At 41.9% G+C, this 12,757-nt stretch overlaps 1 protein-coding gene across 1 annotated transcript in view; it reads right to left on the bottom strand.

Annotated features, from left to right (window-relative positions):
* LOC108719876 (complement C1q-like protein 3) overlaps positions 1-11,843 on the bottom strand; it is a 36,177-nt gene extending 24,334 nt beyond the window's left edge. Inside the window, exon 1 of the mRNA XM_018269136.2 lies at positions 10,420-11,843. Coding sequence (XP_018124625.1) covers positions 10,420-11,013 — 594 coding nt within the window. The 5' untranslated portion in view covers positions 11,014-11,843. The remainder of the gene's footprint in view (positions 1-10,419) is intronic.
* Between the last annotated feature and the right edge of the window lie 914 nt (positions 11,844-12,757).

The following is a 12,757-nucleotide window of genomic DNA, read 5'->3' as shown; positions in this document are numbered from 1 at the left end:
AATAGAGAATATTATTATTAAAAATAATTATAATAATAATTAAGTCTATCAGTTTTGCATCCATAGTTACATCAATCCTCTCACACTATACAGAGGTCACTCACTGTGTTCTAGTTACTGTTCACATCCCCTGCAGCCACTTCATCTAAGGATCAAATAATATTACTGTGATTTCAAATTTAATCCTGCCAGAAGCATATTGCTGTATTCTGTCTATAACTGCGTGCTCTTTTGGAGGCAAAAAGGAGTATTTTTTATTCTCTCTATGATGTAGTACTTAACAAACAGGGGTTTGGAAAGCTCAAATATTACATTTAACCCAAGAGAGTGTAGAGGGCTCCTTGGAGCCCAAATAAGTAATGAATTTCAATATAAATGTGTATATTGGTAAAATCTGGAAGCTTTGGTAAGTCCCCAGTAACTGATGCAAAAGTATACCTATAGCATAACAGTGAGAATAGTGATGGGCGAATTTGCGCTGTTTCGCTTCGCTGAAAAATTTGTGAAATGGCGAATTTTTTTTTGACGCCAGCAAATTTTCACAGCCGTTTCGCAAATTTATTCGCCGACAGCAATTCGCGCAAAATCACCGCGCTTTTGTGCCTGGCAAATAAATTCGCCCAACACTAAGTGAGAACATACTCCTGAGTGGTAATAAGAAGACAATACCCAGATGCACCTACACCCTTCAGCTCTGAGTTTATACTAAAGTCTCCAATAAACCAGCAAAGCACCATAAAGAGCTCTTTGTACTGCAGTGTATTTGGCATATGGAAACCATAACCCTTTATGAAGACTGAGAATCAACAGATGTGGTACCAAAGTATCATTGTGTAGGCTCCATCGAATCTACATTCCCTTTAATCTATGCCGCGTTGAGTGTTTGCTGGAAACATGGCTGCAGCAAGAAAAGCTGCTGCACAAAGGGATACATATATAGGTATGGGATCCGTTATCCGGAAATCAGTTACACAGACAGCTCTGAATTATGGAAAGGCCGTCCCATGGACTCCATTTTATCCAAATAATCCAGATTTTTTAAAATGATTTCCTTTTTCTCTGTAATAATAAAACAATAGCTTGTACTTGATCCAAACTAAGATATAATTAATCCTTATTGGAAGCAAAACCTATTGGTTTTTTTTAATGTTTACATGATTTCCTAGTAGACTTAAGGCATGAAGATTCAAATTACAGAAAGATCCGTTATCTGGAAAACCACCAGGTCCCGACCATTCCGTATAACAGGTCCCATAACATATGCAGCCCAAAGTTACTGCCTCTGAATCACATATCACTTGAAATAAGTATAAACACAGAATGGAATATAGTAGTCCTGAGCAAAGGTCCCTATGTATAACATTTGCATCTCCTGTTTGTATATTTTCTTTTCTAAATCTGAGATCTTGCTATACAGGATTGGGATCATTTACGATTTCCTTGATCAGAAATACAAAATTGCAAAGGGACACAAGTAGCGCATGTATAGACAGTCCGTGTGAATGGTTGGACTGTGCACTTTATGCTGGATAAGAGGTCTGGCGAGAGGTGAATGGGTGCAGCTTGTGGAGGCACAAACCAGTCCTGGGCAGACTGTAAAGACTAGGCCTTGTTATATCTTGTATCCTCTCCCACTTTCTAATTTGTGCGTCTGAATGGGACAAGTAGGGGCAATTGTAAATAACCCCTTATATTATTTTCTGGTCCTGAGCTGTGCATTGGTTGACTTCAACATCTTTGTTTTCAACAAAAAGTGGGGCAGATTTGGGGGTGGAAGGGGTTTTTAAAGGGGAACTAAAGTCTCAAATAGAATTATGCTAGAAATGCTGTATTTTGTATACTAAACATAAACATGAACTTACTGCACCACAATAAAACAAATGATTTATGTTTTCAAAGTTGGCCGCAGGGGGCTGTCATCTTGTAACTTTGTTAAACATCTTTGCAAGACCAAGACCATGCACATGCTCAGTGTGTTCTGGGCTTCAGTTGGGAGGTTAAGATTAGGGATTGTCATAAATGATCAAAAGAGCACAGGTCAAATAATATCTGCCATAGAAGCCGATACAGCAAAACTGAATATTAATCAGAATATACAGACTTCACTGGGACTGTGGATACAAATCTCGCTGGCTGCTCTACAGGGAAACAAACAAAGCTGCTCAAGGTCGGGAAAGTAAGGGGTGGGGCTTCCCCTGCTGTTTGAAAGTATGATTGTTTCCCTGCAGAGCAGTTAGGGACCTTCTGAAGTTTCCTATCCGCAGCAGTCAGAGCAAGTAAAACGAAGTGGGAATTTCCCTGCATACAGTCAGGTTGCTTATAAAAACAGTACACATTTTTAATTAGAGTATATCGGAGATAGATTTCTTTTTCATTAAAGAAAGTAAAAATAGCATTTTACTTTTTTGCCTTTACATCCCCTTTGAGTCTCTTTTTGGCAGGAAGTGATTCTGAAACTGCTGTGATTAGAGTGAAGCCAGAACATAAGCAAGTCTTTCAGCCTAGGCATGTTCTTTCCTAGGTGGGATTGTTTGAATATTTAAAACCGACCAAATAACAAGTGTTAAATGAAAGGGAACAAGTATTGCTCTGTTGTATATTGTTCCGTGTATAATTATCGGATGCTTTATACAGACCCAGCAGGCTGGTACGAGGCAGTATTTGTGTTGCAACGTGCCTTTATGTAGGAAGATTTGGGTGAAAACAAAACATTTAAATCCTATGAGCTGCCAGTACTTCCCACTTTGTGCAATTACTTTGTGAGGAGCAAACAGTCCAACATGCCACATGAAACCATGCTACAAGACATCATAAACTTGTTGTTGATAAAATGAAACTCTTACTTTTATCAAAAGACTTTTTATTGCCGAGAGGCTAACTGTGACCCTAGAAATTAGATGCTCTCCTTGCCCTGGGTGCTGCAGTGTTAAAGTGCTAAGCCGTTTGTATGGGATTTGTTCTGTCCTGTGTCATTTCAGATTTCATTTACTTATAACGGTTTAACTCTCTGCTGTGTAATGGCTGCCCCAATTAAGTGCTGCGTGTCCCTTTGTTCCCGAGCACAATCCACGTGCCTAAGTGCAGGTTTTAATGAAAAGAGCAGAAAATTGTTGCTCTTTTTCTCTCTTTTTCTTGCCTCAATTTAGTTCTCTGAATGTGCTCCATTCCCGCTGAAAGAGCGAAGGTTCTCATTGTCATCTGAGCGGTGACTAATTCAATGACATATTCATGTATATTCTGTGTCTTTCAGTCTTGTTAAGCGAGTGAAAATCTACTGTACTGCCATGCTGCCTGTGCCAAAATACATTTATTTAACACCGCATATAGGAACATTAGCTTTTTCTCAGGCAACACAATGGAGTGTCCCACAATAAGTAACACAATGCATGACCTTTCCCATATCCATATGACAGAAAAGGTAAAGTTAACCTTAAAACTGAAGACAGGTGCAGCCATTTCGTTATATAATTTGGGAAATAAGCCTGCTTGAGCCTTTAAAACAGCAGTTGTCACGTGAGACAGGGATGCACTTTTCAAGGCCAAATAAAAGTTTATTTAATTTTCATTTATTCAAAGGGATCACAATAGAGGCACCGCTTGCATCGGAACAGCTGTCACAGCAAGTCTCTCTACTAAGTATAAACCAGGCAGGGGTGATCCTTGTCCCTTGGCCTTCATTCTGCCACCCCCCCCTTCCCCTACTCTTACTTTTTCAGTGCTGGGGGGGTCCACGTTGCTAGCGCAGAGAGCACAATTGCGATCTCTTTTTTTGAAAAACTGCCTCAAAGTTACCAGGAGCAGCATTTTGTTGCCCCTGGTAAATTATGGGGTGCTGCTGCCTGAGGCGAGTTTCTCAACTTGCCTTATTGACACCGGGTGCTCACCACCAGTAAAAAGCTGTAGGAGAGGTAGGATGCCTTATTTTACAGCAATTTGCACATGCACAGGTATAGCCCTCTTCTGCTACTACATGAGATCTAGCAGTGCACGCATTTAGTTGCATGTGGCGCTACAGGAGTCCTGTGACTCCGCTATATGGGAGAGCAGATACACTTTAATATGACGTGGCTCCACCCAAGGTCAGCACAGGCTGAACTGTAATCCACAATACACATACACAGTGGAACGGTTGATGGATTTATTTGGCAAGACACTATGGGGCAAATTCACTATGCGCTGAAGCACCTAACGCTAGCGTCAATTCGCGGACGCTGGCGTAACGTCACTAGTGTAACTTCACACCCTTACGCCTGGCGAATTTGCGCAATGGATATAACTACACAAATTCACTAACCCGCGCATTGTTCTGAACGCTACCTTTTACGCTAGACTTCCTTCGCCGCCTCAGACCAGGCGAAGCGCAATAGAGTAGATAGGGATTTCTTCACAAAAAGTTAAGATTTTTTCTAAGTCCCAAAAAACGCTGGCGTTTTTTCTATATTATGGGTGATAGGCTGAAAAAGATTGAAAAAATTTTAGGGGCTCCCCTCCTTCCCCCCTACATTTCCTAACTCATGGCACCTTAACTATACAGTGGACACATGTGTAGGGCAAAATTAAAAATTTATTTGATGTTTTGAAGGTTTCCCAGGCATTTGTAGTGCTGCTACATATTCCTCCATTGAAATTTGAATTTGGCGACGTATGCAAATTAACCATCGATAGCGTAACTTCGCTTTGCTTAGCGAATCAACGCTAGCGCAACTTCGCAACCTTACGCTACCCCTGAGCGCAACTTTGGATTTTAGTGAATTTGCGGAGCGCTGGCGAAACTACGCCTGGCGAAGTGCGGCGAAGTGTGGCAAAGTTACGCCTGGCGCAACTATGAATCTTAGTGAATGTCCCAATATACCTTTAAATCACAGTGATGCAGGTAGCCTGCCAGCCAGGAGCAACTTCACTAATTAATGCAGCTGATGATCTCTGATCTGCTGAGGGGAATCCCCACTTATGTGGCAGTTGCTTCAAAGTCCTGAGAAGAACTCCCTTTGGTTTTCCGTGCCCTGAGAAGAGTACGCTTTGCTCTTCAGAGCCCTGACAAGGACCCCCATTTCTTCCACACCCAAGAGAGCGCATTTGTCTCCCACTGGGGTTCCTTACTAACTTTCTCCCACAGAAACTCTGGGAGCACTTTGCTTGTACTCTACTGCTTCTCACACTCCCAGCAGCCCTTTCCCAGCACTGATTCTTATGAAGAAGCCGCCCCCCTCGCCAGCCGGAACACTAGTGCGAAGAGCGCAACTGCACTCTCTCGCTCTAGTAAAGCCGAATTTCCGATTTCAAAACCGGAAATTCGGCTCTTAAGGGTACCAGGAGCGGCTTTTTGCCACCCCTGGAAACCTATCTGGCACTGCTGCCTGAGGCGAGTTGCTCAACTCACCTCATTGGCGAAGCGCCCCTGCCCTTTCCCTCTCCCAGCAGCACTTCCTCTCTCCCTCTTCCTTCCTGTCAGCTCACAGAGGGTGGGGCTCCTCCCCCTCCTTCCTACCTCCCAATATTTTGGAAATAAAAAGAGGGGCTAAAAAGTTGGCACGCGTAGCACAGCGAAATAGTTTTGACCACGCCTGTTTTGTGGCCACACCCCCTAATTACCATGTTCACGTTACAAAGTTTGGCAGGTTATGAAAGTTTGAACATATTTCTGTGTTTTTTTTCCCAGTTATTACAGTTTTGTAAATGAAGATGAATTGCCCTTTAAGCTGTGAGTCTAACTTTTCCCAAGGAACCTGTTATCTTATATTTTTACAATTACTTATTTGCTTATCTCAAAATTGTTACGAAAGTATCTTATCTTCTGCTGTGGCTGTTCTGGGCTCTCTGCCAAAAGCCAATTAAGTTAGAAACATTGTTTCTTTTATTGGCTGTTCAGTGTAGAGAAAAATGGGACTTTCCGGTGCAAACGAGGGACTGCGGGTTGAGCTGTCAAAAGAGGCACTGTCCCTTTAAAAACGGGACAGTTGGGAGGTATGCTCTCCTTGCACAGAACCAATACAGAGGCAAGACAAGTATAAACAGCTCTCCTACACAGGACAGACGGGCCAACCACAACAGAGTGGGTTGGCTGAAATCCAGTAGGCAACAGAGCCCAAGACAGAAATGATTCCATAGGCTCCTTTCTGCTCAGACTATAGAAGCTGCTGCCAATATATTTACTGAGCAATCAGCAGCTGCCCATTTCTTTGGGACTACTATCCCCAAAATCAGAACTGAAAATAACAGACCATTTAAGACATTTGCTGAAATAAACATTTTAACTGCTGGTTTGGCAGACAAATCCTGATAACATAGGGAATCATGTAACCGCTAATATATATTGATATTACGAGTTGCAAAGTCTTCCATTAAAGCGGTTGTTCACCTTTAAATTAACTTTTAGAATGATGTAGAGAGTGATATTCTGAGACAATTTGCAATTGGGTTTTCATTTTTTCATTTTTGTGTTTTTTGAGTTATTTATTCAGCAGCTCTCCAATTTGCTATGTCAGCAGTCTGGTTGCTAGGGTTCAATTTGCCCTAGTGACCATGCATTGACGTGAATAAGAGACTGGAATATGAATAGGAGAGAGGACTGAATGGAAAGATGAGTAATGAAAAGTAGCAATAACAATACATTTGTAGCCTTACAGAGTATTTGTGTTTAGATGGGGTCAGTGGCCTCTATTTGAAAGCTGGAAATAGTCAGAAGAAGAAGGCAAATACTTAAAAAACTAAAATAAATAATGAAGACTAATTGAAAAGTTGCTTAGAATTGGCCATTCTATAACATACTAAAAGTTAACTTAAAGTTGAACCGACCCTTTAAGGCACTATGCTGTAGGGCTTTTATGCTTTTATATGATCACGGTACTTATGGCTCTTGTGTAAGATACCGGTATAGGACCCATTATCATTCTAGACTGTAATATTATAGTATGTCTTATAATGTGGAAATGGATGTTATTGACAGAGCCACATTATATTTAGTAGGGAGTTTGTCTTTATAGGGATTTGTGACCTTAGGCCTTTACAGGGATCAACTGCTTTTTAACCCCAATAATATAAAGAATCAATGGGAAAAGTAGCTTTGATAATGGAAATAAGCCTATTGACTGCGCTCTGTCTCGTTGTATATAACAATAGGAAAAAGGAGCACTCTTGCAAAATTACAGTCCAAATTTATAACATCAACGTTTCGGTCTCCCTGGGACTTTTTTCAAGACAACAAAGTTCAGGTCGAAAACATCCACCTAATACACTTGTACCTTGATTTGTCATTAAGACCTACGAGTGATCCTTTTTCCTACTGTTAATTAAATATATATATATTTATATATATTAATATATATATATACACACACACTACATGGGGCAGGGGCACACTTTACAACAGCCCATGCCCTGGTAATAACAGTAGGAAAATCAAGATACAAGTGTATTAGGTGGATGTTTTTGAGCTGAACTGAACGAGTTTATTTGCCGGCCGTGAAATGTGGAAATTCGCTGAGTATTCGTGCCAGGCAAATTTATTCGCCCATTAATAATAGTCAAGGAATAACTTTTAGGCTCCTTGAGTGTAATAAATGGCACATACTGTCATTTAATTAAGTGTTTATGTACAGTAGTTTATAAATGCAGGATGGAGCCAAAGGTTCAATAGCAAATGTTTCTTTATCTTGTTTTGGTAAAAAACGCGAAAGCCAAAATGCTTACTAAACCCTGATCTACAAAGTAAGTTCCAGTAAGGTACCTGGAACCAACTTCCACTTTCCGGGTGCTTTGTCAAATACATATACATAATACAAATACATCTGTTATCTGGAAACCCGTTATCCAGAAAGCTCCAAATTATGGAAAGGCTGTCTCCCATAGACTCCATTTTATCTAAATAATAGAAATTTTTAAAATACATGATTTCCTTTTTCTCTGGAATAATAAAACAGTAACTTGTACTTGATCCCAACTAAGATATAATGAATCTTTATTAGAAGCAAAACCAGCCTATTGGGTTTATTTAATGTTTAATGATTTTCTAGTATGAAGATCCATGTAGGTGGTCTGCACACCAAAATTTATGTTTCTTAAGGTGCCTTTTTGTATAAATCTCACCAATAAATCTCCTGTTTGGGGCCTTTTTTCAAGGTCAACTTTGAAAGAAAAGCACATAGCACCTTAGCAAACATATTATTGTATATTGGGGTGCAGACCAACAATATATAGAGGACACAATATATATACACAATATATATACTATAACCTGCTAACTATATCTTGATTAACAGCGTCAGCGCCTATTGATGTTATCATCAGTACTTCCTTGTTTATTGCAAACATAATATCCTCCTGCTGTAAAAAAGTGGCCTTAACCTGTATAAAATGAATGGCCTTCATATAGTCATGAAATGCTTTGGTGGCTTCTGATATACAAAGATATTACAAAGGGGTATTTTATTTCATATACAGGTATCAGACCTGCTGAGAAGAATGGTCGGGACCTGGGGTTTTCTGGATAAGTGATCTCTCTGTAATTTGGATCTCCATATCTTACTGTAAGTATTGTTTTATTGATACAGAGAACAAGGAAATCATTTTAAAAAATTCTGAATTACTTGATTATAATGGAATCTATGGGAGATTGCCTTTCCTTAATTCTGTGCTTTCTGGATAAAAGATTTCCAGATTACAGATCCTATACCTGTGTGTGTGTGTATATATATACAGTATATATATATATATATATATATATATATATATATCTATATATATATATATATATATATATATATATATATATATATATATTTTATTTTTTTTTCTAGTTCAGTTATCATGCATTCAGAATACACAGTATCATTCTCATGCAGAACGAAAGCAATGTTATTCATTTGTACTTGTATTTGACTATCCTTTCATGTTAAACTGCAGTTCATTAGAAATTACTAGGAGCTGGAGAGATACTGTGGCATTTTCGGGCAGCAATAGCCAATTACCAAATCAATATTGATACGTGTCAGGTCACCATTAAATTGATGACAAGATCAGAGATGCCAAAGGGTAATTAAACCATAATGACTCCGGGATGATACAGTGACTAACAAGTGGAATTAGCATGTTGGAGAGTTTATTAACAGCATGTTCTTGGCAATACAATCCTATTACAAGGCTGTGATTCAGTAGGGGTTAGGGTTTCCATTTAGTCTGCGCTGAGCAGAAACATTGCCACTGCTTTGCTGACAGAGCTTTCTTCCTGGGAAGTGACCCATTTATATTGAACCTTTTCCTCATTATCAAACTCTTTGTCTTTCCCAACACAATGCAGATCTCCAGAGACTTGCAAGACATGCAAACATGCCAAGTCACCAAAGAGATGGGTTTTCCTTGTTATCCCTCCTAATACATCTCTATATGCTCTAATGGCTCCAATAATTTAGGGCACTTGACATTTTACACTTTAAACATGATTGGCCTGTTTACACTGCAATTCACTTTGTTGGCAAGAAATCTAAATGACTGTTTCCCCGGCACTGCTCCATAGACAACAGTGCTGGCTGCTTGTCCCTGGGGTACTTTTAAGAACCCAAAGACTAATACAGGGATGTGGCTGCCAATTTGACATCTTAGTTTAGCTAGATGTAAGCTCTGCATGAAAAAAGGCTAAACACAATGAACTAGACTAGGCTTTAACTTCCTACTAACACTAAATAAATCTCAACTTTTACTTAGGGTAAAACATTAAAATATATAGGGTAAATAAAGGGGGTAAAGAGGCAAGACAGATAGATAGATAGATAGATAGATAGATAGATAGATAGATAGATAGATAGATAGATGAGAGAGAGAGAGGAATAAATAGATAGATAGATAGATAGAGAGAGAGAGAGAGAGAGAGAGAGAGAGAGAGAGAGAGAGAGAGAGAGAGAGGAATAGAGAGAGAGAGAGAGAGAGAGAGAGAGAGAGAGAGAGAGAGAGAGAGAGAGAGAGAGAGAGATAGATAGATAGATAGATAGATAGATAGATAGATAGATAGATAGATAGATTAATAGATAGATAGATAGATTAATAGATAGATAGATAGATTAATAGATAGATAGATAGATAGATAGATAGATAGATAGATAGATAGATAGATAGATAGATAGATAGATAGATAGATAGATAGATAGATAGATAGATAGATTAATAGATAGATAGATAGATTAATAGATAGATAGATAGATAGATAGATAGATAGAGAGAGAGAGAGAGAGAGAGAGAGAGAGAGAGAGAGAGAGAGAGAGAGAGAGAGATAGATAGATAGATACCTCCTTTGATTTAGGGGTTATTGAGCTGGGATCACACAATGAGTGGGGCTTCTCAGAAGAGGTGCTGTAACTGTGGGACATGCCTACAGGTTATTACAATGTTGCCCCCCTATATCAGTGTGACTTATCCCCAGCGAGTTACCTGGTTGTTCTTGCACAGATCTGCCCACATGCTGGTCCCATCCCCCCCGCGCATCAGGACGTGGTAAGTGAAGAAGTAAATGCCGGGGATGGAGCAGGTGAACTTGCCGGTGGTCGGGTCGTAGTGGTTTCCCAGGTTGGTGACCACATCGTCAAACTTGAGCAGCTCGTACCCCTCGTGCTGGCGCTTAAGTCCGGCGTAGAAGGCGATCTTGGGCACGGTGCTGTAAGTGGCGGCGCTAATAGCCCCGGCGGCGTTCAACCCTGGAGCCCCTGCGGGACCTGGAAGACCCGGTCTGCCCGACTCCCCCCTTTCCCCCGGTGGTCCCATTGGCCCGGGAGGTCCTGGTTCTCCCGGTGGTCCCCTCGGTCCAACCTTTCCCGGCCGTCCCGGTTCCCCCTTGGGTCCCTGGATGAAGGTGGGAAGAGACTGAAGAAGACTTTGCTCCCGCACCGTTTCCGCAGGGGCAGTGCTGGGGGATTTGGTGCCGTACGGATCACAGACCATGTGACAGGTGCCCAACATCTCGTAATGCGCCGAAGTCCCGGCTGAGTTCACCAGAACCGGAATGAGAATGACCAAGACCAGCACCATAATCACCCCCAGCGCCCCCGCCGCCACCAGCCTCTTCCTGGCCACCAGCCGGCTCAGCGCGGGGGGCCGCTCCTCCTGTCCGCTTTTAGACGGAATCTTGAAGCCTTTCGGGGCACCAGCGAGAAACTGAAACCTCAGAGCCGGAGCAGCTGTCCGTGGTGCTGAAGCGAGCGCCGCTCTGCGCGGGGAGGGAGCGCTGTCCGTGGTGCTGAACAGCTCCGGTGGGGAGGGAGGCAGCGCTCCGGCAACTTTGCTGCGTCTTCACTCAGACTGCGCCTTTTAGTTCTCAGGAGGGGAACGTGTCTCTTCCCTGGGGGTCCTGCCCTGATAACTGCCGCTGCCCTCGCTCATCCAACAGTGACCAGAGAGAAGCACCACAGGGAATCCTCATCCACCTCAAACCCCAACTGAAACCCACGTGCAGCCGCAACCACTCCTTCCCTCTCTACTTTAATTGTGATGCACTTTTCTGCCGACTCTCCAGTCAACTTTCCCACTCAGCCTGCGCTTTCCTCCTCCCGCTCATGAGCCGCGCTCATTGGCTGCTGCTGCTGTAGCCGCGACTTAGACGTGGAGCTGGGACAGGATCCCTCAGCAGCAGCTCCAGCTGAATTAACATCAATGGCAGCAGCAGCAATTCACTGGGGTCTTCCTTACAGTTACACACAAACACCTGAAGATCAGAAGTGAGAGATAAATCAGAGCTGCTTCAATACACACACACACAGATCATATCCCAGAGACTGGCCACTGCAGAGAGAGGGAAATATTGGCATTACCCTATTATCTCCCTTCATCTCTGCCTTACACCCCCCTCCCCCAGGACCACCATCAGAAATCACAGGGTTCCATACGACAAAATTTCCTGGGCCCCCTGTGCTGCACTCACCGCAAGCCCTACCTACAGGTCCGCCCTCCCCACCACACAGTAAAAAAACAAAAAAAATATTGGTGGCTAGGGTTCCCACATGTTAATAAAAAATAAAAAGATATTGGTGGTCAGGGCCCCCATAAAAAAACATTTGTGGCCAGGGCCTCCCCATTAAAAAATATTGGTGGCTAGGACCACAGATGAGGAAAAAAAATTGGTGGCCAAAATTGGTGGCCAGGGCCCCCTCCCACATTATAAGAAAATTGGTGGCCAGGGCCCCTTAAACGTCCATGCCTTCTCGAAGTCAGCAGCTCTCAGAAAGATGGGGGTCTCGGCTAATCAAGTAAGTGGGGCATGTATGGGCCCCTCTTACCCTCAGGGCCCCCTACAACTCTCCCCCCTGTCTCCCCCTGATGGCTGCCCTGCCCACACCCACACCTCTTATTGTTTCCTCGTAGCAGGAGACAGCGGCCCTCCTCACATTTAGATCATTCATGAAAGGGGATGTAAAGGCAAAAAATAAAATAAAATCCCATTTTTTACTTTCGTAATCTTTTCAACATTTTTCCATGTCGAATTTTCGCAGCAGTTTCGTGAAAACATTAGTGGGCAGTGAAGTGTGGAAATTCACCGCAAATAAACATGCCCATCGCTAATCATAAATAACTAAATCTGCTTAAAAGAGAAGAATTAAAAACAGCAATAGCTGCAGGTGAAAAAAAAAGATTTCTTATATCGATCGGTAGTACATCAATCGATAACTAAAGGAGCTACGATTTGAAACTTTCAAGTACAGAATGGGAATCACTTCCCAAAATGCTCATTAATTTAGACAGCATCTTCTTTTCTAAAACCATCTCAAAGATCTCTAAT

Source organism: Xenopus laevis, chromosome 6S (assembly GCF_017654675.1).
Source record: "Xenopus laevis strain J_2021 chromosome 6S, Xenopus_laevis_v10.1, whole genome shotgun sequence".
NCBI classification, from domain to species: domain Eukaryota; kingdom Metazoa; phylum Chordata; class Amphibia; order Anura; family Pipidae; genus Xenopus; species Xenopus laevis.
This window is presented reverse-complemented; position numbering and strand designations above follow the sequence as displayed.